Consider the following 25,082-nt stretch of genomic DNA (forward strand, 5'->3'; position numbering starts at 1 on the left):
GTGGAAGAAACCGAAGAGCAGGAATCAAGGCAAATAAAGCTACTATCAGATGAATGCAGCTAGGATGGGCAGAAACTAAATACCCAACTTGATTCTTTTGGTGATGAATAAATTAAACTAAATTTAAATTAAATTAAATTAAATTAAATTAAATTAAATTAAATTAAATTACTGCCTATGTGGTAAGAATACTCTCAGGGAAAAATAACTAATTTCTTATACAAAATGCAAGAACGATTCACTAGAGGAAAGATACCTTTTCCAAGAAATGGTGTGGGAGCCATTGGACATCCATAAGAAAAAAAAGAGCTTTGACCTAAGTTTCACACTTTACACAAAATATCAAACACTGGCAAGGTTGTGGAGAAACTAGATCATTTATACATTTATTATGGAAAAGTGAAGTGGTATAGCTACTCTGGAAATAGCTTGACGGTTTCTTTGAAAACTCAACATGGAACTACCATTTTTTAAAAAAGAGATTTTCATTGCCGTTATCATTTCATCTTCACACTGGTTTGTGAAACAGCAGAATGTTCAATTATTACAATGCTGATGCAATAAATACATTATTACACAGATATGCTCTCAATTATCTGCACCCAGATGATAAAATGTAAGGAGTCCATTTCTCTGTGAATATATTTTAATTTTTTAATAATTTTAATATGCAAAATCTCTTTCATTAAATGATTATAACTTAGGATTCAAGCTCCTTTCCCTTGATAAAAGTTAAACCACTGCATTACACACACACACACACACACACACACACAATCAGAATAGAAGAACCAATGACACACAGTTGTCCTGCAAAATCACTTTATTTTCTCTGCACAAACATCTTTCTTAGGTAATGTTACTAGGACAACCTGTTTATGAGGTTTTTATAGTTTGGGATAAATATAGTTTTTAAAAAAACTTCTATTATATGGAGTGTGATATAAAAATGATTTAGGGTATATTTTTCAGAAAGCATTTAGCTAGACTGTAATCCTGCTGAGAAAACTTTCCTATTTAAGTCTATGATATGGAATGAAAAGATATGATTAAAAAGTCTTCTGATCAAGAAGCTTGCAATCATCAAAAGGTTAGTCTCCGCAGAGAGCCACCAGGATTTTTTCATAATCTCCCTTGGTTTCATCCTGTTGATTAAGAAATAGAGTATACTTAATCCTACCTGAAGCCATAATCAATATAAGGTATTTTTAATTATAGAAGAATTATGTATTTATAGATTAACAGGTGTGGAACATATATCACAGTATGTAAACTCTAGGGTCTTTGATAAGAATATCATTTATTTAAATAATACAGTTAATATAGAAGATAACTAATATTTGTTAATCGATTACTATATAAAAATTAATAGCTTTCAAGATTTAGATTATATTGATTATGTTTTACACTGGAGCCATTATTTTCCAAGAATGAAATATCACACAGAATTGAGTGAGCACAGTATAATTTCATATCATAGTGAAGGCTATCTGACTCATTCACCAGGGAGAAAGTGATAAGCCTGTGATTTTCTCACCTTTTCTTGGTAGATTTAGTTACCCAGTGTAAGTGACAACTTAACTTGAAATAGTCATCTGTCTTTCAATCTTTCAATAAATTTAAAACCCTTGACTTGTCTTTCTATTTTTAACATTATAATGAAAATTTAAACTTTTTTTTACATGTTTTTACATATGTTTTTATATATTACATATAACAAAATTAAGGAAAACTTAAAATAATTAAGTTTCTAATCTCTGATCAATATTCATTGCAAAATATATCATTTTATCTCCCTACTAAAATATTCTGCTTGCTATATTTATGTATGGAAAAACTAAATATTTTCATGGCTACTGAAAAATTTGTGTAGTTTTTCAGTAGAGAGCTCACTAGTCCAGTGAAAGTTAAGTTTACTTATATATTACATATCCTAATATAACAAATTAATCTTACATTTAAATCTACAGATATGTAAGTCAATTTTTCTCTTTGAAGAAGTTGCAAAAAGGACTGCCTTTTCTGGAGGTGGCATTATGAAAATCACAACATACCAGGATGGCTTGACAGAGAGAGACACCATACAACTTCTGGTAGCATGCTTTGATATCATTCATGTCAATTTCAGAACGAGAAACCATAATTCTGATCAATGTCTTATGACGAGTTCCAGAACCCTGTTTAAAGCAAATGATGGCAAATGTCATAGTCAGAGCATACTCTTAATACAGCAGGTATAGGTTTGAATGTGAAGCTCTTTTGTTCATTCATTAAAACACACACACACACACACATACACACACACCCATGCACTTGACACAGGTGGAAATAAAATGACAGCAACCTGACTGCTGCCTCAGCAGTATGTAAGAGCTTTTACCCTCCTCATTGGTCTTCCATCATCCAGTCTTTCCTGGGCCTAAACTATTCAAAGATTACAAAGAACGTGAACCTTCTAAATTGCAAATCTGATCATTGAATCCATCTATTTAAAACCCTCCCATGGTCTTTGGTGGCTTTTAGGATGAAAATGAATCATTTTATCTGGGTGTACAGTGCCTACCTAATTCCACAGCCTCTTCCACTCTGCACCGTCCCTCTCATTACATTTATTATCTTGAAAGAGTCACACAAACTCCTCCCCGGGAACAACTTTATCCCTCCATCTCTTCCACCCCTGCTCTCATCTGGTGAATTCCTGTTTAAAAAGCAGGGCTCCGTTTAGCAGACGGCAAGTCTACATTGATTCTTCCTGCTCTTCTCTCATACCAGGTATTCATCCGCACCCACCTAGGTAATCCGCCACCCCCCCCCCCCATAGCAGCAGGCATGAGTCTGTCTGGGGCTGTACTGCCTACCACAGGGTAGCACAATGCGTATCATTTTATCATTTCGGAAGGACTCTTTCCTGTTAATTGAATGGTCAGATATATCTCTCTCTCCTTTTTCTCTTGTGACCTCCTAATTTTGGAGTTGCAAAGGAAAAAAAAAAAGACAACCGAATAACTTTTCACAATACCTGTATACAGGCAGCATCCCGAAGCATGCTAGAGAATAAAATTCAAGTGAAGTGGCTGAAGTGGGATTGTAAATCTATCTGAGTAACACCTTCCACTTCCATATTAAGATGACATTTTAAAATCTTAGAATGAAATATGAATCCATGGATGACAGAATAATAAAAAAGGCAAGTGACGCTTAGAAAGGAGGAAATTATAAAACCCACAGCCTTAGCGGAAGCAGGTTACTAAAATCACACATTAAAAGAAAACGTACAGAGAACCTTTCTCTGCTGACTCAGGTTTTATGCAAACAACGAGTAAACCACAAACTACCGACAAGCTCACCCGACTATCTTACCTGTAAAAACAAACAAACAAACAAAAAAAACCAAATCTGGCAGAATTGTATTCCAATTAGTATGTGTATTGCCTCTTGCATTACATGGAACAATGATTCTTTTTAATGGGAAGATATGAAAATAAGTGTGGTTTGCAAACAATACGAAGTTTTCTGTTTTTTTTTTTCCTCCACAAACAATAATTTTACCCCTCAGCAAAGCATAAAGCAAAGCATAAAAATTGAATGTTACCTTCATGGCCTGATGAAGCTTCTCGGCGAAGAACATGGGTGTGCTTGTGGCACACTTCACTGCAAGACAGGCACACTTTAGTGGACATATTTACCACAGAAGACGAAAGACGCGTGTGGAAGTTTTACCAGCAAGATTCCATTCTCCATTCCTGTTCCTCATCCCCCACTTACTAGGGGATATTTGGCCTATGAAAAGCTTTCTCTCGATGGTGGTCTTAAGGAATCTTTTCCCTGACAACATCACTATCTCCTCTTCTTAAATCCACTCAACAGCAACTTTGGTTCATTGCTATCCTGAGTATCCTCTTCTTGGAAATGCGGAAACCAGGAGGTGTTAAAGGTCATGTAAATACTTTCTTCATGTCATAATAAGAATTTTTTTTTCAAGTGAAATAGGACTTGCCTTTAACACAAGGCAACGGCCAGATAAAACACTAACAGATGCAGCCATTAGTAATATTCTCTACCTTGCTACTCAGAGTGTGATCTGTGGACCCAAACGTATTGCCATAAACTGGGAGCTTGTTCAAAATGAAGAATCCGAAGGCCCCACTACAGACTTGCTAAATCAGAATCTGCATTTTCACAAGATTTCCAGGGGATTCGTGTACACATTCCTGTTTGAGAAGCACTGCTTTAGAACATAGGTTCCCAGGTCTTCGGAATAGCATGGGAGACCTTTAAAGCCCTTTTCTTCTGAAGACCTTTCCAGAAGCCCCTGGAGACCTCCTTGTCTAAGATGACTCAGTCAGCAAGTGACAGACCAGGATTTGAATCTGCATTTATTTATTTCCAAACCCCATGCTCATAATGACCACTCTGACTTTCCTCTGAGCCATGCCCAGGCATCACTTGGCATAAGTAAATGCTCAGAAAGTATTTCCCACCTGTCCATCTTTTTGAAAAATTACTATTTTATTATAATATTATAAATATTATATGTTCAAATATTATATTAAACATACTATTTTAATATAATATTTTAATGTAATTATTAAGAACACCATTACATACCTTTAGCTAAATATTCATAGTCATTATCTTACATGTTGCCTCTATATAAAACATAAGTTTATTATATCTTAGTTTTTTGGGTTTATTTTTATTTTATTTTATTTTATTTTATTTTATTTTATTTATTTATTTATTTATTTTTAAGGAGGCTCCACACCCAGCATGGAACCCAGCCTAGGGCTTGAACTCACAACCCTGAGACCAAGACCTGAGGTGAGATAAGAGTCAGAAGCTTAACCAGCTGAGCCACCCAGGCACCCCTGTTGTTGTTGTTGTTGTTTTTAATTGTGGGACAGCATTGATTGTGTCAAGTCAGAAAAGCCTTCCCCCTCCGTGACTACATACCGATAGCTGTGAGGCATTTCTCAATGTCGCCTTTCATCTCCAGGTCCAGAACTTTGTTCATGTCGTGTTTACTGTACTTGCTGTACTTCTGGAACACTGAATATTAAATTTAAGCTAAGAGAGGTACAAAGCATCCTGTTCTTTAGCAAACTAGCAAAATCAGGGTAATTGACACAAAACATTCCTTTGGATGACTGAATTTCAGAACACACGTTTTAAAGCTAATTACTCAACTGGGCATATTTTGGACGCTCCATCTTCTCCTGGGAATGTAACTCCTGTGGCTATTTTGGTGCTCCTGTATATTTTGGGGAAGTTTTCGCAAGTGTTGACATTTATTAGAACTGGCATGTGATTGACAGCCATGACACGTACTACATCAGAGCTAAATGCCATACCGAATGGATCTTCCCTTATATAAAGATCTGTGGACTAAATGTCTCTTATTTTTATCTTTAAAAATCGGTGTGCTGTTATAAGATAATGAACTTCAAGTAATCACTAGGACTCCCCCCTTTGCCTTGGCTTCCGAAAGGTTCAGAGCCCATCTAGTGCTCGAAGGACAGAATTCTTGTTGCTTTTTGGTGTGGGAGCATCTCTAGGCTTTTTTTTCCCCACTTACTCCCGAGTTTAATGTTTTTCTTCATTGTAATTTCATTCTGTTGTATGTGTAGATTTTGTCACACCTATTCCAGATATTGTGGGGGAGTAGAAATGGTCAAGATAATTAAATCATGTTCTGGCTGCCAAAGTCACAAAGCGTGTTTCAAATACTATAAAGTGGTGGCTGTACAAAGTTGGACAAATGCACAAATAGCAGGAAAGGATCAGGAGCACTACATCTACTTGGTAGGAGAGGGACACTGATTAAGGCTTCTCTCTTTCCTTTCTTTTATTTGTCCTCAAAAAAAAAGTACATCTACTATAAACAGTTTTCAGGAATTTTTTTTTTCCTTACCTTGGCGAAGATGGGGATAGGTTCTGGTGGTAAGGATGGTAATGAACACATTCACATCTGTCCCTTTTCTTCTTTCTCCTGCTTCATATAAAGCCTATCAAGAAACACAAACAGGGGCGCCTGGGTGGCTCAGTCAGTTGAGCATCTGCCTCTGGCTCAGGTCGTGAATGCAGGGTCCTGGGATGGAGCCCCTCATTGACACCCCCCCCTCCGCCCTGCTCATTGAGCCCCCTGCTCATAGGGCTCCCAGCTCATGGGCTGCTTCTCCCTCTCCCTCTCCCACTTCCCCTTCTTGTGCTCTCTTTCTCCCTCTTTCAAATAAATAAGTAAATGAAACCTTTTAAAAAAGGAAATGTAAACATTTGACTATCTGCTGACTTGATATCTGCACAAGAATGTTAGATCTCTTCAAAGATTTTCTAGGCAGCTGCTTTGTGTCGGATTCGATCACAGTAGGCAATGCGAAGAATGCAAGTTCCTTAAAGATAGGGACCTTAGTCTGTTTGTCAGCTGTCTTTCACAGTATGTCTCAGGGCACCTTGCAAACAGTAGAGACTGACTATATTTTTGCAGAATAAGTATTTGCTGGATTAAATTGCTTTCAGAGTACGCTCTATATAAAAACAACTCCATGGGACTCTAAAAAAATTTTTTTTGGTCTTCATTGTTTAAAGTAACTAGCAGCAAGTGGTACTAATACATCAATAATAAAAACATAACCTAGATCTTGAACTTTGATATTAAAATTTCTGGATTCACATTCTGACTCTGTAACTTAGTTGCTCTGTAGTCTTAGATAAATAATTTAACCTTACGAAACTGCAGATTTTCCTCTTTTGTAACTGGAAAAGATAATCCTTGCCTTATTACCGCAAGCATGCTCTGTTAACTTTGAAATGTTAATTGCCATCATCCCCCTGGGCCCCACTAATCCATATATAGGTGCCATAAATACACATCTAACAGCCAGCCCTGAGAGTCTTAAAATGGAAAGCAAATTCAGAAATGTCACAAGCAACTAAGAATCATTTTTTTATAATCGGCAATTATTCAAATACTAACTTTTGTTTTTTAATATGCTTGCACAATTTCTGTTAAAATGGCCAAACTTCTGATGGACATAAGTTTCTTTTGGACTTTTCAAGCAAACATCCGGTGTGTATGCATTTATTCAAGAAAAAGTTAATGAGTGCATTTTAGGTGAAAGATAACGTACTGGCATTGTGAAGGGAGTGGGTATGGACACATTAAGTTTCTATCCTACTAACTCACTGTGATGAATTTGTAGACATAATACCATCCCATGAGGAAAGCATATGCAAATAATAGTTGTTTTTAAAAAAATTTTTTAACAGAAATTCCAGGCCCTAAAATGGCATAATTTTGCTAATGTTGCCAATGGATTAGTGTATAAATAACCAACAACCTCACTGAAACTGTGTGTGTCAATATACTTTGAAGTATATAATTATTATTTTATTATTATTTATTATTATTATAATTTTTTATAATTATAATATCATTACTACAATGTCTTTACAATATAAACTTACATCTATAAAGCACGCCATTGTTCACTGTTAAAAGAATGTTCAATGTGCTTACTCTTTCTACTTAACTTAAAAAACTATTTTTCCCTTTCTTATACATGGTAAGATAAAAATTCAGAGTTTTCTCAATGGGACAATTCTTAAGAATGACAAATCAAATTCTCATTCTTTTCTTTCTATCCGTGCCCACTTTGTGAATAATGGAATCTTTTAAAAAACATGAAGACCACATTTTTCTCTCTTGAGCTATTCAAGTACAGGATGGGTAAACATCGTTCAGGGAATGGCCATTGGTCTCTCAGAGGATCTTAGATTTGCTTTCACATGGAGGCATCAAGTGGTAACCCCACCCAGCACAGGACCTATCCCACTAGGAAGGTCAACTCCAGGAGTGCTTGTAAGCCCTTGCTTACCCTGGCGTCCGAATCAGCCAAGTCATCATTCAAGCCAAAATCCTCAGATCGGTCACCCTGAAAAAAAGTCCCATTCTCTGGTAAGTTGTTTTGTAGCATGAAATCCCATGATTTGCTTAATTCCCTTAAAATCAGATAAATAATATTTTTTGAGAAAAAGAGAATCAAGTGCTTATTTTGAGAGAGAGGAAATCTCATTTTACTCTTCATGAAGGAAGAGGTATGTCCTGCACTAGATGGGGTGTACCTTCGCCAGAGAAAGCAGAGCATTCCGATAATCTCCAGATGTGTCTGAGGTGATATCCTTAGCCAGATCTCTCTTCAGTTCTGAGAAGTGAGACAAGCATATATTGCAGTACACTGGTGACAAATTGGCACCCTAGCTCCTGGAGTGCTGTCCAGTAGCAGCATGCATGTGCCAGACCCGTGCCAAACAATGAGGAAATATTCTGCTCTGCAGAATTTCCAAAGCCCCATCGTTAACATCCACGTTCAATTTTAAGAAAGGTGTATCAGATTTCGTTTCTGACTAAGGTAACTTGGACTGTTGGGCATTAAAATGTACCTTCTCTGTAGACTCTGTTAATTTCTCTGATTTCTTTGTTAGTTCTCGATACCAAAATTTCATCCAGAGTGTCTTCATCAGTTCCAAGGCCCTGAATTTAAAAAGAAATGTAGGAAACACTTTGTTCAAGAGCATTTGCTAGTTTTTGGGTCCCAAAATTCATTTGACTCTAGCATTTAGTAAATTTCCCACAGTATTTAGTAAATATCCACAATATTTAATAATTACAATAAACGCTATTATATTGCTCTAAAAACAAAATGGGTTTAAAGCGATTATTTTGCACAAAGACATAAAAAGTGAGGTATAGGATCCGTGCCATGAGAGACAACATGTGAATGAAAATAATACAGCTGCTAACATCAACATTTAGTTCATTCATTCACTTATTTTACTCCCACTGATTGGCATGCCCTGTGCTAGGCATGAGGTTATAACAAGACGTATAAGTAGACTTGACCTATACAGTCTTGTTGAGGAAAGGAATTTTGCTTAAATCAGGTTATTTACCTTCATGGCTGCACGAAGTTCCTCAGCGTCAAACTGGGCTGGAGTTTTTAAGAGGGCCAGAACAACTTCTTCAAGGTGACCGGAAAGGGCCTTCTTCAGAGCCTCATCCAGGGGCTGTAACGAAGAGATCAGAGCCAGGGCTTCTAATAAGTAACATGCTGGGCAATACAGCAGTGTGGGGCTCCCTAACCTTTAGGTAATCTTACTACTGATTTCTAAATCCAGCCGTCTTTTAGAGTCCCTTTCATTCAGATACAAAATATGGTATTTAGAATGTTACTTTTAATTTTTAGATACAGAGTGATCACAATGAAATGTGCTGCGTTCATTGATAACTTCTGAAAGGATTCCTTTAAGGGTTCCCTTGATCTTTTGCAGGGGGAGGAAATCACAAAGTTCAAAACATAGTGGTTTGTATATGGATAGAAACAGAAGAATGCTTTAAAAATAATGCATTAATAGTTTTCCAGCCTTTGGAGTTTGCACTGTTCCAATAAGCACCATAATCAGACATTGGCATTAGATCATTTTCTAACTGCATTCCTTAAAAAAAATTACCCATTTTTGATATAAAAAATACAAAGCTTACTTTTTAAAGTAAAATTATGTATATAAACTTTACATTTAGACATGAAATTGCTGTTTAAATTTCAGCAGAAGACACATGTCAATCAGAACATATTCTTTATTGCCAATAGTACTCTTGATATTCGTTATATTCAAATGAAAGATTGGTCTCCATTAGAGAAGTCATCGACAAAGAACCAAGACGGCTCATGTCTGAAACCAAAAATTTTTGCTAGTATTGATTACATTGCAACCAAGTGGATAAATACTGTAATCCTAGTCTTCGTTGTGAAGGGAACACAGTGTTAAGACATAAATGTAGCTGAAATTGAATATGTAAGTTTCCCACTCCAACCTACCTTTCCTTTTTCCTGGAGATATGCCGCTTTGATCTGCTGACGCTGTGCATTGTTCCTCTTAGTTAGAATGTCAATGATGGTTGCTTCATCCACACCTGCAAATAAAAGTCCACGAGGCTTTAAAAGCCATTTTCTTCATCATGCATAACTGACATAAAATAATTAATTACCAAGATGGTCCAAATGAAGTTCTTGGAAACTAAGAAATACAGAAATGGCAGAAGCCTAGGACACGGAGGCGACATTAAAGGGAATCACTTCAGATGGCACTCCATCCATCTGACGGAGAAAGAAAGAGGAAATTGTTCCCAGCCCTCCATGCTGCACTGTTTGATCCTGATTTAAACCCTAAATGTGAGCAGAGGTGTTGATTTCAGCCCTGAGTTTCTGCTAGAAATGAGCTGGTAAAAATATCAGTCGTCGCAACAGAGATTCTACTGATTTGACCAAAATTTCCTAAGTGCTGAGAAAGGAACTATATCATTGTTTGACAAAGAAATCTTTTTTATCTTCAAAATGAAACAGACTTTTTCCACCACATATGTCCTTTTTTTGATAGCCATTCAAATGGCCATTGTGAAATGTCCAGGAGGGGAGTGTTTTGGGAAGGCATCGTTACCTTTAACTGTTATCGCGTTATGCAAGGCAGTGACATCCGAGGATGGATTGAAGCTAGGATAGGGGCTCACGGCTGACCCAGGACCGCCTTTGGATCCTTTCACAGTTTTCTGTGGATGAGAGAGAAATAGAGTCATGTCCACTCACTCTCATTAGTTTCTTTTCTGATATTTAACTAAGTTATCTTATCGTCCCTTGACTTACAATGTATTCCTGCTCTTCATTTTCAATAAACCAGGCCTGTTTGAGGAATTCTGATACCATTGCCATTTTTGAAGAAATATCTGGAAAGAAAACAGATAGATGCTATTACAAAACACAAACCTACCGCACATCTGTATCACTCTACTCTCTCACATACGCAAGACATAGAGTAGCCTTGACCTTACTTTCAGATTACTTTTAGGAGCATAGTAAAATGCTGAGTGTAAGCTTTTTCCAAGGAGAGTCTTACCCTTGAACAGAAACCTATAGTTTACACTCAGACACTTGGCTCTTTTTTGGCATATTCAGTCTTAACCTTTAGGGGTCAGATGATTCTACAAGTAAGCATATAGGCTGAAGAGAGGGGTTGGTGATTTATTTCACTGCTCTGAATTTATAGACCATCCACCCTATGCCAAGCAGTGAGGGTCCAGAAAATATTGAAACATCATCCTTGCCTCAGCTAGTGTGTGCTTCCTGTGGGAAAAGACAAAAGCTACGAGGTCGTCCTGGCTGATCTGAGCCTCTGTTGAAATGAGTCAAGATTAACCTGACAAAAGAGTTAAAGAGAACAAAACAGAGAGAAGGTTGTCATATTTGGGACACGGAAAGAAGTCTACCAAAGCAAGAAATGTTGACAGAAGCCCAATCAAAGAAGTCTAAATGTATCTCCAAAGCTTTAGGAAAACATGAATGGATTTCTAAGAAGAGAGCAGCATGATTCCTCTTATATTTCAGAAAGATCACTCATCCTGTATCATAGAGAATAGCTAAGAGATGGGCAAGATGAAAGATTGGAGACTGCTTACTAGGCCTTTAGAGAATCTGCGTAGGATTGGTGAGGGCTTAAAGAAAAGTAATGGCTAGAGAAAGAGCATAAAGTTTTACATTTATAAGGTAAAACCATCTGTGGCAGTCTGCTGTCTGTCTCAAAATTCAGATTCTGACTCAAAACGCTAAAGAAGTTTGATGAAGATTCAGAAATACCATCTGAATATGGTATTTCTTCCTCAAATAATTCAGTTTCCTTTTCCATTCCTTGGTATAAAATTATTTCAGTACTCAGAGTAATTGCTATACTTACATTCCTTCCTAGGTGAGCCGTCCTAAATACTAGTCCTTCGTGTTTTTCCACCCAACACAAAAAACCCGGATTTTATAATAGGTTCTTTGTCCTAATAGGAAGCATCGGGGTGAAATTGCAACATGGATGCCCCCTTTTGGCAAACTCTATCTTGAAATTTTTTGAATTGCTATCACGGTTCAGCAGTATTTTTATTTAATCAACCATGTATATATTTAAGACCTGAAGCACATTTAAAACCTAACATGTTCCCTGTTTTATCCACAAAACAGTTAGCTATCAGCGATCCTGGGCATGAGTTTTCAGGAGTCCATGCTCAAGGTCAGCATATCCCTCCATACCCTTTTGTTTATTCCTCTGGAGACTAAGACCGTGAATACATCTGAAAGAGGTTGGAAGGGTAATCTCAGTAGTTTTAAATTCTTGATATGAAGCTAAATGAATCATGAGGAGTAAAACCCATAACCTGATTCCTGAACAGCATGTTCAGACAAAGTATTTCAGCCACACCTGCTGAAAAATAACCTCAGTTTCAAGTAATGAGATTAAATACGTGAGGGAAATCATATCTAAAGCAGAAACTATCTCCACTTAATTATCATGGGGATTGTTCAGATTACTATTCTGTCATCTGTGAGAAGAACCAATATATTGTGCATTCATTTAAAGTAATCCTTTCCCCACCCCCCAGCAACTGATAAATTTGAAGTTATTTCCTGAGGTACAGTCATGATGTACAATTTTGCACGAGGTTTTAGTTCCCATTACAGTCGTAATCTGGTGCAATTGCTGTTGGCACGTGGAGTTTCATTTTCCAATTATTTAATTGGCACATCCAGAACTTCTAGCAATTTCTGGCAAGGTTTCAGGTAGTTGAAATTTCAATTTTTATAATCTCATCTATGCCCTTCATAAAGCTGAAGACTCAAAATGACTGATGTGATTGGTCACTTAGCAAAGTACTTTTCCATCAGTGAAATAGGCATTCCAGTTTCCAGTTGGAAAAACAAAACAAAACAAAACAAAAAACTTCAAAAGAGACCAGAGACTAAGGATGTTGTCAAACATAATTTAAAAAATGAATCTCACAACTTCAGAATAAATTTTATGAAAACTTTACTGTGCTTTATTTTTTCACTTCTAAAAAATGCTCACATAATACATCAATTTTTTTGCATAACACAAAACAACAAAAATAAGGGGGTTGAATAATTTGATGCAACAGAGTCTATAGAGGAGACAGCTTTGTAACATATCTTCTGAGTTCCTAGATCTTATAGTCTGAAATAATTTGGATGTTCTAAAAGTGTGGTCTGGAAAAGAAAAGTAGTCTGAATAGATTGTCTCAGAAAAGCAATGAGAGGAAAATAGAATCTCAATCCAGCCAAATAATATCTACTAGCTCTTAGCGTAAAGACACAGGGTTAGTGGCAGGATATAAGAAGTTGCCCTGAAGGAAAGAGATTTTATCACATGCTAGTAGTTAATTGCTTAATGCCAACTGCATATATTAGTAGAAAAATTGCAGTTGCAACATACCTTACAAATACCACAGCAAAAATATTTTGCCCCCCCTCCCCAAAAAAAGAACGAAAAGGCAGGGGGTGGGGAGTGTGGTGCCTGGGTGGCTTAATTGGTGGAGCCACCCAACTCTTGATTTCCACTCCTGTGGACATCTCAGTGTCGGATCGAGCCCCCATCAGGCTCCACATTGGGTGTGGAGCCTACTTAAGATTCTCTCTCTCTCTCCTTCTGTCCCTCTCCCATACACTTCTATCTCCCCCCTCCCCCCATCCAGTGCGCACACTCTCTCTCTCTCTAAAAAATAAATAATTTTTTTTTGGCCAAATTGAATTGCTAAACCATTCTGTCTCTTCAATAATTACGTAATTGCATGAAAATCAGCATTTTGTACTTGATAAAACCTATTCGATAATTGGAAGGTAACACTTGGCTTAACTATAGATAAATAATGCACACAAAGATATTTTATAGACTGCTACATGTTACACAAATGTCAGATATTATTACTGTTATAACTATCAGAGAATAATTTGGTCTAGAAAATAGAACTGTACAGTTAAAAGAGTAAATTAGATAACCCTATGAGTTCACAAAAGATTTTCTTTTTTCTGGTTTTTTTTTTTTTAATTGTAACATTTATAGTAGGTACTTAGGAATTTATTTTATTAATACATCTTGGCTCAATATATATTTAATCTGACTACTAATGAGCTCTGAAACCAAGTTTATCTCAGTTCCTAAATTCATCTAATTTGAAGATAAAATTGGTCGTTTACAGATAGGTTGACCTTTACGGAAATGAACGATATTTCAGAATTTCTTCTAATAACTGATATGTTTGTGAACATGCACTGCCGACCAAGCTCATTTATCTGTGCATAAATGTGTAACTTTCTAGAGATGAGTATTTTTTTGTATATTTATGTTTCAGAAGAGAGCTCTCTTCATCTCATTCAGCAAGGAATTAAGGAGGGTAAATACACATAAAAAATAAGCCCCAGATGTTAGAATGCGAGATCCATGCTTACTAAGCTATAAGATAAAGGTATTCCAGAAATGGTACATTAGTAATTGCACCAACTCAAAGTTTGAGAAACTAAGGCTTGTATCAAAGTTACTTTCCTGATTTTTCAAAAACTGCACTATTGTTATGTCCTTGTTTTTTAATATATAGAGACAGAATTAAGCTAGAGGCATAAGGACATCATATCTGTAGTGTTCTCTCAAATGTTACAGAATAAATATAGTGAGAAGGTAGAAGGGGGAGAGGATAAAACAAATGTGGCATATTAACAATTGGGGTAAAGTATGTGGTAATTCTGTGCAATATTCTTGCAACTCTTCTGAAGGATTGAAATTATTACAAAAGTTGGTTGTTTTGTTGTTATTGTTAGTCACAATTTCTATTTCTGTTGGCCTCATGAAAGACTACTTCTAAGATCTGTTACAGAAGCTGAGTTTTGTGGTCTCTGATGCCCTCCTAGAATGATCTAGAATGATCAGTGATACCAGTAGCAATTAATCCTTGCGTAGGACAGCACCTTTATTCCCATTTTCTACCTGGGAAAAACAATGTTCTAGACAGAAGTGGCAAGCATCAAGTCATACATAAATCCATGCCTTCTGATTGCATATTATTTTAAACTAATGACCAAAAGACAGTGGCACGAGTGTTGTTTTTAATAGCTCACACTGAGAATCAAATTCATTAACAGGGAACCCATGGAGACTGGGGCAAGGTTTGCTCTAGCCCTCGGGTGTTTATTTTTCAATGATTTGGCTTGTGCTCCATTTTCCCCTTGAATATGTATTTCACAAGTCCTTCCCACACCTACCCGTGTGAGAGAAGGCAATTAGTCTGTACAATGGTGTGACTTATGCAGAACCACTTTATGAAAGGTAGTCTCATGAATGTTTTGCTTCTGGGTCTTGGACAGGGTGTTTCCTCTGCCTGGAATGCCGTTTCTTCCTTCACATTTGCTCACCTATGCCAAACTGTTGCTTCTAAAAGAACTCAGCGTAGACCTCTTCACATCTTCCAGAAAGCTTTCATTGCTTCCACGCTCGGCTGGGTGACCTTGTGTGCTCTCCTAAGGCATCCTCCTTTGCCTCTACACTAGCCCCTTCCATTCTGGATTATCACTTTCTACTGACCTATCTATATTCCCTGGCAGCATCGCCATGAGAACAGTGCTAATCCACTATTCATTACGTACCTCCGATCCCTGGTATTTACTATGTTAATAAGTGTTAATGAATAAACAGTGTATCAGTGCTAATTACTTAGGAAATATATCTATACATTTAACAAATGTTTTCCCCAACTATAGGATATAAAAATAAGAATTGAGGTGTGCTGATCCCTATTTTGATTCTCTTTGACTGTATGGCCTCAAGAAAACATTTAACTTCTCCAGGGGTCTTCATTTGTAAAAATATACGTGTTGGAATGAACAGTATCTAAAATGCATGAGAGCTCTGAAGTGCCTGTCTTAAATTTCACCTCAAGTGGATGGAGGTGGAGAAAATTAGCATGTAATTAAGGAAGATATTATATAAATTGTGTCTGTTCTGATCTTTCTGATAAAATTTTATCCTGTTTTAAAGAAAAATGAACTCATTTACTCCAAAAACTGCTTTGGGTTTATCATTGAAAAATAATAGTTCCGTTGGTTTGGTTGTTTAGCTCTGATTTTAAATACAATTCTAGGGTCTAGAGAAGATTAAGAACAACCAACTCAGCAAACTAACATCATACACAGAAATTAACCTTTGTAGATCTTTTGATCGAGAAAGCACTTATGAAGCATGAAACTCTGAATAATGTTATTATGAACTGTTTTGTCCACATCAGTCTGACGTTGGCTTTCTGCCTCATGTGGTTGAGCCTGGGGCCAGGGTGGTAACGTAACTTCTGGAGAGGAGGCCATTTCAGAATTATGAAACCAGCACTTGACCACATTTGAATCATTTTACAATGTGCCTTCTCTTCCAGCTACCAAAATACATTCCCGGGTGCAGAGGGGAATGTTACTTTTTCAAAGTCCACATATAATTTTAGACATAAACAGGGCAACAGAAAGCACACCTTTCTTAAGCTAGCATTAAAAGTGAGACATCAGGACATTTAATTTAACATTCAAAATGGGCTGAAAAAAATTCTCGGAGGAATGCTTGTAATGGATAATAGCCGGATATATTATGATTCAAATTCTCTCACTTTTGCAAATATATCCAACACCAGTAAAAACCCTGCTTTAGATTTGCTTTGTGCTTTTCTAAGGAGTTTTATGGCCATTAGTTCTCATTCACAATCTAGATGCTACTAAGTAGAATAATTTTTGGAGGACCCAGTTGGCATTCACAGGAAGAACTTATCTGACACCACCCAGAAAATATTTCCCTTCCCCTTAAGTTTTCAAAGCAGCACTGGAAAAGCCTGTCTATGACACAGCCTACAGGAATAAGATTGTGGCCACACCCTCTTTAAATGAAATGGTTAATAAGCGGATCCTCTCATTTATTTATGCTGCATGAATAAACATAACGTAATTTCAAATGTTAATTACAAAGGGCATGATTATCACTATGAGGTCTGAATCTATTTGATTCTTAACAAAAAAGAAAAGAAAATAGTCCTGCTATTTTGAAACAGTTTCCTAAAACCCACCTCTGGCACTTCTGTTCTTCTGTGCTGGCTGCCCACATGTACCCACCCTCCACCATGATTTCCATTTAAGATACACACAGCTCTTGGAAATGTATAACTCGTAGGAGGAAAACACATTCTTTGTTTTTTTTTTTTTCCATGGTAACTCACCAACAGTACAATAAGCCAGTATTAAGCAAACTGTCCATATCTGTGAAACTCCATTTCTTAACTGAGTAAAACAAAACATTACTATTTTGTGGTTTCCAAAATATAAATACCCAATGTGATTTTACAGAAAGATTTATCAAAACATGCAGCCAGCCACAAACTCTGGAGAAACGGTAACATGTAACATCAGGATGGGTAAACTTTTCCAAACAATCAAAACTAACTAAAAAGAAAACTAAGACTTACCCTTTTTCCCACCTTCTTCCAAAGCACTAAAGAGAGATTCTCCTCTGATCGTTTTCCACTAGAAATGAAGCCTTGTGCTTCTGATTTTATAGAGTTTGAAAGGGGGCCCCACCTAGCAACCAGAAGTTAGTAATTGGTTGCCCTTTGTTTGAAATACGTGGCTCAGCCTTGTCCGAAACAAAGTGAAACAAGTCTTGCAACACTGCTCACTAAACCAACTCCCAGCTGACAGCAGAAAGGGGGAGAAAAAACCCGGAAGGACAGACTTTTTTTTCTTTTTCCTCTTAAGTTTGCACTGCTTTTTCCAGAAAAAGTAGAGTGCAAGGTTTTCAAGTATGCAGTACTGTCTACCCCAATCCTGCTACCGATGATTGGCACTGTTCTTTAGTTACACAGATTGTGAAATGAAAAATGTATAAACTTCAAAATAAACCCAAGAAAACCCTTTCAGTTTGAATCCCAGCTCCATCACTTATTACTATGTGACCTTGGGGACATATTTAATTTCCCTGAACCTGTTTCTACTTTTGTAAAATAGGGATAACATTATCCAGGCTGTCTAAACACTAGAATTCTTATGGCAGTTGAGAAATAATGTATTTTGTAAATTTTAACATCATGCAGTGCTGAGTTTTATTTATATTTTACCAGGATTTTTCCTGCCTTAAAAGACTTCTTGGGGCACCTGGGTGGCTCATTTGGTTGAGCCTCCAACTCTCGACCTCAGCTCATGTCTTGATCTCAGGATTGAGTTCAAGCTCCGCATTGGGCTCCACACTGGGCGTGGAACCTACTTAAAAAAATAGAATTAAAATAAAATACTTCCTGTGCTTGCATATAGCTTGTGGCTATAAATAAGAAATATAGAAGAAATAAAGCTCCAGATCATCCCAAAATTGTAAACAAAGTCAATGCTAGAAGTATAATCATTATGACATTCAGAAAAGGTATTGGTATTCGAAGAAGGCCTATTTACCGTAATTCCTTTAAGAATCAGTTTTACAGATAGATATGCTCAGATCCTTGACATTCTAGAGTAGTTGAACAATGAACCAAAGCACTAGGACTGTAAAGTGAAAGGATTAATGAAGGAGCAGCTATTACAGAGTAGGTGCCTTAAGAAATGTCCTCCTTGACACAAGGAACAGAAATTTGTTTTAGCAGCCACGGTGGTGATTCAATTTCATTCTTCACAAAACTTTACAAAATTTTATACAGTATTTCCATTAAACTATGCAGAGATATAAATTCTTTCATAGTGTGTAGTTCAGTTTAGGGGCCTTTTAGTGGTTCTTTTCCTCGTAGATATTTCAGGTAATTATACATATGTTATTATTATATATATGTAAGCTTTACAAAAATCAGTGAACTCAAAAATGCATTCTTAAGATAGTTTTTAAATTCTCAATGCTGATTTCAATGAAGTGAGCATATCCTGACGTAGGATGATCAGCTAATCTAAATATTTGAGAAAATGGCAATCTATATATCTGGCACCCACCATAAGTATGTGTTGAATGAATTAATTAGCTTCTAACTAATTAATTGTTTCATATTATTGCATTACGTTTTGACAGATATAGACCAGCTTTCTAATACTGCATTTATTTTGTCAGGTGCGAAGGGAAAAGATGATTAACGAAATTTGTTTCTCTATGTATATTTGTAGTCCTAACTCTGGTAATGGAAAAGTTGGAACATTTCTGCACAGAGACACTCTTGTGAAATGAAGAAAAAAGTCCATGCGCCTTTTATAAAACATAACAACATAAAAAGAACATATAGGTTCATTCTCTTTTGTTTTGTGGTTACCACTAGCATAAGTCCAGAGGAATGCTTTATATACTTGGATTTGCAAGGCACTGGCTAACCTATAGTACCAACAATAAATCCTTGTGGAAGGATTGAGAAGAAAAGTTAGAAGAATTTTTTTTTCCAAAATTAACTTTCAGCTATAACTCTAAAAGCAAGTGAAACTCCCAAATATAAAAAGTGAGGAAAGTCACTAATCATATAGGAATATTGATGTGAATAATCTGTCGGAAACTTTCTTCCCCCACACAATCAAGTGAATTGTGGAGATAAAAGAAAGCATAGCATATGTTATCATTTACAGCTGAGGGGATAATCAGGAGTTAAATGTTTTATGTATCTGAAATGCCACATACTGCAGCCTTGGAGACATGACTCACTACTCCTGCTGCTTCTAGAAGATGATGAGTCATCAGCCCCAGTTACTTTACAGAGAGAGAGAGAGAACAAAAAAAGTAAAGGAAGAGAAGAAAAGAGAAAAAAGATCGTTAAAAGCAACCAGTGTGTGTTACATTTTTCACAGCATATTTATTTCTACTCTTTTAGTGTAGGCCTGATAGGAAGGAGGAAGCAAAACAATGAGACAACATACGGTGTCTCTCACACACATTGTTAACAGAGCAAAAGTATGTGCCTAAGACTCCAGCAAACGATCTGATTTACTAAGGGATTTCCCCGCACCCCTTTATATTAGGCTCTGTCGGAAGCATTACTTCTCATGTGGAGAAAGGTACATTCAGAATCACTAAGAACAGCATTTTGCCGAAATCCCGAACTTTCTCCATACCCAAACTTCCTCATACCCACTATCCATGGTCCATGGAAACATTGCTTTGGTTGGCATTTAAAATGTGTTCACAGATTAAAACATTTTGAGAAATAGTGTTCTAAATGGTTTTCCCTTCACCTCTAGATATGTCAGTAGTCAAATAATTATCACATGTGCACACACACACTGAGTTACTGGGATGATGATGTCACGTGATGATTAATACCCAGTTATTCCCAACATCACATAAAATAGAGAAAAAAAATATTTTTTTCAATTTTACCTGTTCAACTTAATGAGGTAGTCAAATGGAGAGTGAAGTGCAAGTGAGCGCATCTCCACTGGACCTCACTTAAGGAAAAACAGACAAAATTATTTGTATAGAACAAGAGGAGGGAACTTTTTTTTTTCATATTTTATTTATTTGAGAGAGACATAACGAGAGAGGGAACGCAAGCAGGGGGAGTGGGAGAGGGAGAAGCAGGCTTCCCGCAGAGCAGGGAGCCCGATGCGGGTCTCCATCCCGGGACCCTGGGGATCATGACCTGAGCCGAAGGCAGACGCTTAACGACTGAGCCACCCAGGCACCCCGGAACTTTGTTTTCTTAACGCATTAGTGAAGGGAGGTGATTGAGAATGTGACGGATTAATATTTGATAAGTTATCTTGCTCTCTTGATACAGATTCAACAAGAAAAAAAGGAATCACTCTGCACACCCCCCCAAAAGTAAACCATGATCGGAATTCCTGAGATTGGAATTTCCTTATCCCCATAGACTTTGGAAAGAAAAAAGAAGTTTCTCATTAGGTCAGATCCCAGCAAGACAACTTGTTGGGTTTTGAATATCCAGACACATCTGTAGCAGTGTGTTTCAATGTTTAGGTCCAAATCATTAGTAGAGTATGAAGTCAATTTACTATGTACTGACCAACATTAAAAAAAAGTAGAAGAGAATAGAATGAAAAGGAAGATCGTGTAAACTATCAGAGTGTTTTACGTATTATAAAGTAAATTTTATGAAATCTTGGCTTATAGTGATATGTGTATATATTTATGAGTGCCTGGTATAAAGATATAATTGTATTCCAACGGAATGTTATGTTTTAAAAAGCTTGAAAAAGATTGAAGATGAGGAGTAAAGTACATGTACTGAAGAAAATTAGAAAATATTGTGTCTTCCTAGTTACATAATCCAGAGAATACAATTATATCATAAGGAGTCATGTATACATATGAAGATTGAAATATTGCTTGTATTATTCCAAAAAATTAAAACAACCCAGTTATCTATCAGCGGAGGAATGGTGAAAAAGATGATATAATATGAATGAACTCGATTTATAAACTTGAATCCATGCTGAAAACATAATGTTAATCAAAAAGAGCTGTATCAAAGGATCAGTATGGCACTGGAGAAAAAGATTTAAACATCAAAACAATAGTATATATTTTCGAAATGTCTACATATGAAATATTATAACAGCATGATTGAGAAGGATGATTACAGACTCTGGGTGAAGGTTAACCCTGAGGAGAAAGGAAGGTGAAAGAGAGTATAGGTTTTTCACCGTACTTAATCTCTCTCTCTCTCTTTTTTTAAAGCATTCTGAAATAAGTAGCAGTTGTTAAACTTAAGTGTTGGATGCGAAGGTGGTTATTATGGCCTTCTTTGTTACTTTCTATATGTTTAAAAATTTCAAAATTGTATGTTTAAAGGAATTAAACATTGTGTCTGAGTTTTTCTTCCAATATCGTGTTTACAAGACTCACCCATATTATTGCATATATTATTATGGTATATATGAATGTCCTATCATTATTCTCATTGTCCTATGATACTCCATTGTATAAATATATCACAATTTTTTTATCCATTTTTTTTTCTAGTCAAATATTGGATGTTTCTGATTTCTGACTACTACAAACTATGCGGCTGTGAGTATTTTATATGTATCTTCCGAAACTTTTGCTAGTTTCATGGGGTATGCATACATTCAGCTTTAGTCAGTACTGCCACATAGTTTCCCAAAGTTGTGCCAGGTACACTCCAAAACAGCAGTAAAGGAGAAATCCAGTCCTTCTTTAGCCTTCTCAATATTTGGTATTGTCTTTTTTCATTTTGGCAGTTCTGGTGTTGTGAAGTAGTATTACCTTAGAGTTCGAATTTGCTTTTCTCCAGTGACTTATGAGATTGGGCATTTTTTTAACCTATATGTTGGTTATTGGATATTCTCTTTTTTGGCCCGTTCAAGTTTTTGGCCCATTTTTCTAATGGACCATCTGCCTATTCCTTGTTGATTTGTAGAAGTTATTTATATTTTCTACATTCTTTGTACAATGTTCACAAACAGGCAAAACTTATCTACTTCAATTTTTTTAATACTTTAAATTTAAATAAATTTACTTACACACACACACACCATATGCACAAAATAATTGGTCTGATCTAAAGGAGTAATTGCAAAATTCTTGGTCATGAGAGGAACAAGGGCTTCGACTTCTCTAGAGCAGATAGTCTACTTGAATCTGCTCAAATACTCTTGTGTTAGCATGGCCACAGAAGGGGTTGATCTTGGGGCATTAACGCAGGTCCCCACTACTGAGCTGGTCATCAGCAGGTGAGATCCTTGGGAAGAAGAACAAGGTGGTCCCATTTCCCATTTCACTAGATTTTCTGAGACTTTGTATTCTGGTATGACCTAAGGATAAAAGAAAAGGTGCTGAAAACTCATTTATGTTGGACTTACTGTTATTCTCCTGGTGTGAGTTTGGAGGTAAAGGCTAATTTTATTTATAACTTAGATGAATGCTACATTTTTTCCATTTTAGTGTCATGATTCCGATGTCCACCAAACAAAAACAGCTAACATACTTGGGCTAAGTAAGGTCCTGTCTCTCTGCCTTTCTATGTTTTCTTTTGTCGTTGAGAAGTCTTAAAGACAGAAACTCAGATTCCGTGGTGGCTTAGTATCTATTCCTGTGTGACTGAGGAAAAGTCAGGGAATGATTTGGTGAGTCAGTTCTGACGCTTCCGTGCACAGGATCATGCTAGAATTAGTGACTTCATGTTGCACAAGTCTGTTTTATCTTCGAGTATGGTATCCCTCTTCCTCTCTTTTTATCCTAAAAAGATAGAGAGAGAGTATAACACTGTCACGTTGGTTGTTGTAACTAATTTTATTCCAATAAATTTTCACGTTTTGGAGGAGGAAAGATGTGTGTTAAGGTCAGGAGGTCAAACTCTGTTTTCCAGGCTCAAGGAGAGCAATGGAGCTATTTAAATCCAAAGTTGTGAAATTTCAGGTTTCCTAATGTCAGTTTAACTACCACATATTTTGTACACAAATTCTTCTACAACTCTTAGTACTTTGTGCCATCACAGTGATTTTTTTCTTCTATGTCAACACACTTGGAGCAAAACCTTTCGGTGTGAAAAGAAAAAAATAGGAACTCATTGCATAACAATATTTGTATGAGCAATAGATACTATTTTTTCAAAAGCCCAATTGACAAGAACACTCACTCATTGCTGGTAGAAATATAAAATGGCACAGCCCTTTAGGAGATAGCCTGTCAGTTTCTTACAAAATTAAACAAAATCTCATGATATAACCCAGCAGTTGCTCTCCTAGATATTTACTCAAATCACTTGGGAAATTTATGTCCACACAGAAATCTGCACAAAAATGATTATAGCAGTTTTATTCACAATTGCCAAAAATTGGAAGCAACTGAGATGCCCTTTAAAAGGTGAATGGGGGGGGCGCCTGGGTGGCTAAGTCATTACGAGTCTGCCTTCGGCTCAGGGCCTGATCCCAGGGTCCTGGGACGAGCCCCGTATCAGGCTCCCTGCTCCGCTGGGAGCCTGCTTCTTCCTCTCCCACTCCCCCTGCTTGTGTTCCCTCTCTCGCTGGCTGTCTCTCTCTCTGTCAAATAAATAAAATCTTTTAAATAAATAAATAAATAAATAAAAATAAAAATAAATAAATAAATTTTTTTAAAAAGGGGAATGGATGAACAAACTGTTGTACATCCACACAATGGAATTTTATTCAACGATAAAAGGAAATGAGATATTAACACTGGAAAAGACATGAAAAAATCTTAAATACATATTGCTAAATCACATAAGGGATATGAGAAGGCCCTTTACTGTATGATTCTGACTATATGACATTCTAGAAAAGCAAACTCTAGAGACAGTAGAGAGATTCATGACTGCCAGGGGTAAGGAGGAGGGGAGAGGGAACCAGTAGGTGGGATTTTTACGGCAGGAAAATACTTTAGTGTGATACTATAATGTTATACGCATGACATTATGCACTTGGCAAAATCTACAGAACTGTACAGCATGAAAAGTAAACCCTAACGTAAAACTAGGGCATTAGTCAATAATAATGTATCAATATTGGTTCACCAGTTATAACAAATACACCAGATGAATGCAAGATATTCATAATAGAGGACACTGAGGGGCACCTGGGTTAAGTGTTAAGTGTCTGCCTTTAGCTCAGGTCATGATCCCAGGGTCCTGGCATCAAGCCCCACGTTGGGCTCCCCTCTCAGCGGGGAGCCTGCTTCTCCCTCTCCCTTTCCCTCTCCTCCCACTTGTGCATGCGCTCGCTCACTCTCTCTCACTAATAAATAAATTTTAAAAACTTAAAAAAAAATAATAGAGGACACCGAAGCCAGTGGAAGAGGTATACATGGGAACTCTCTATACTTTCCATTATTCTGTAAACCTCGAATTTCTCTAAACATGACATTCTATGGATAAGTGTTTTGGAAGCACGTGGAGGGAAAGTGGTTTGAGAAGAGCGTAGGAGCTGAGACTGTGGGGGAAAGTGTAGGCAACTCTTAGACATACACATATACTTGCATAACATGGTGGGAAAATAGAGAGCAACAGGATATTAATCGTGATGTGAGATTAGAAAATCTGAACATATTTTTAATTGAAAATATATAAAATCATTAAAGGAAAAGAGTTGAAGGTACAGGAAAAACAGGATAGTTAACAGAACAAGCTTCCAGAAGCTTTGGGAGGACAGAGATCTGGTACGGAACAAGAGTTACTACCCTTTGGGACGAGGGGTATCCCTTCCACAGAGAAACTCCTCATAGCCTCT

At 36.8% G+C, this 25,082-nt stretch overlaps 1 protein-coding gene across 1 annotated transcript; it reads right to left on the reverse strand.

Moving 5' to 3' along the window:
- Positions 1–805: 805 nt before the first annotated feature.
- On the reverse strand, positions 806–17,519 carry ANXA1 (annexin A1). Its single transcript, XM_008690963.2, has 13 exons — positions 17,372–17,519; positions 10,698–10,777; positions 10,495–10,603; positions 9,876–9,970; positions 8,950–9,063; positions 8,440–8,530; positions 8,122–8,201; positions 7,875–7,931; positions 5,912–6,005; positions 4,954–5,049; positions 3,593–3,651; positions 2,055–2,177; positions 806–1,145 (listed from the first exon to the last, which is right to left on the reverse strand). The coding sequence occupies exons 2-13, from the start codon at positions 10,761–10,763 to the stop codon at positions 1,092–1,094; spliced, it is 1,038 nt and encodes a 345-aa protein (XP_008689185.1). The 5' UTR covers positions 10,764–10,777; positions 17,372–17,519; the 3' UTR covers positions 806–1,091.
- Between the last annotated feature and the right edge of the window lie 7,563 nt (positions 17,520–25,082).

The sequence above is a fragment of the Ursus maritimus genome, unplaced genomic scaffold, assembly GCF_017311325.1.
Source record: "Ursus maritimus isolate PB19 unplaced genomic scaffold, ASM1731132v1 scaffold_34, whole genome shotgun sequence".
Taxonomy (NCBI): domain Eukaryota; kingdom Metazoa; phylum Chordata; class Mammalia; order Carnivora; family Ursidae; genus Ursus; species Ursus maritimus.

What these genes read in the sequence shown, in the direction of transcription:
- ANXA1 (XM_008690963.2), bottom strand. Translation starts at nt 10,763, where the DNA reads ATGGCAATGGTATCAGAATTCCTCAAACAGGCCTGGTTTATTGAAAAT. An exon ending in ATGAAGAGCAGGAATACATT is followed by an intron (nt 10,604 to 10,697) that starts GTAAGTCAAGGG and finishes TCTCATCCACAG; the next exon opens with AAAACTGTGAAAGGATCCAA. An exon ending in CTCTGCTTTCTCTGGCGAAG is followed by an intron (nt 7,932 to 8,121) that starts GTACACCCCATC and finishes ACTTTTTTTCAG; the next exon opens with GGTGACCGATCTGAGGATTT.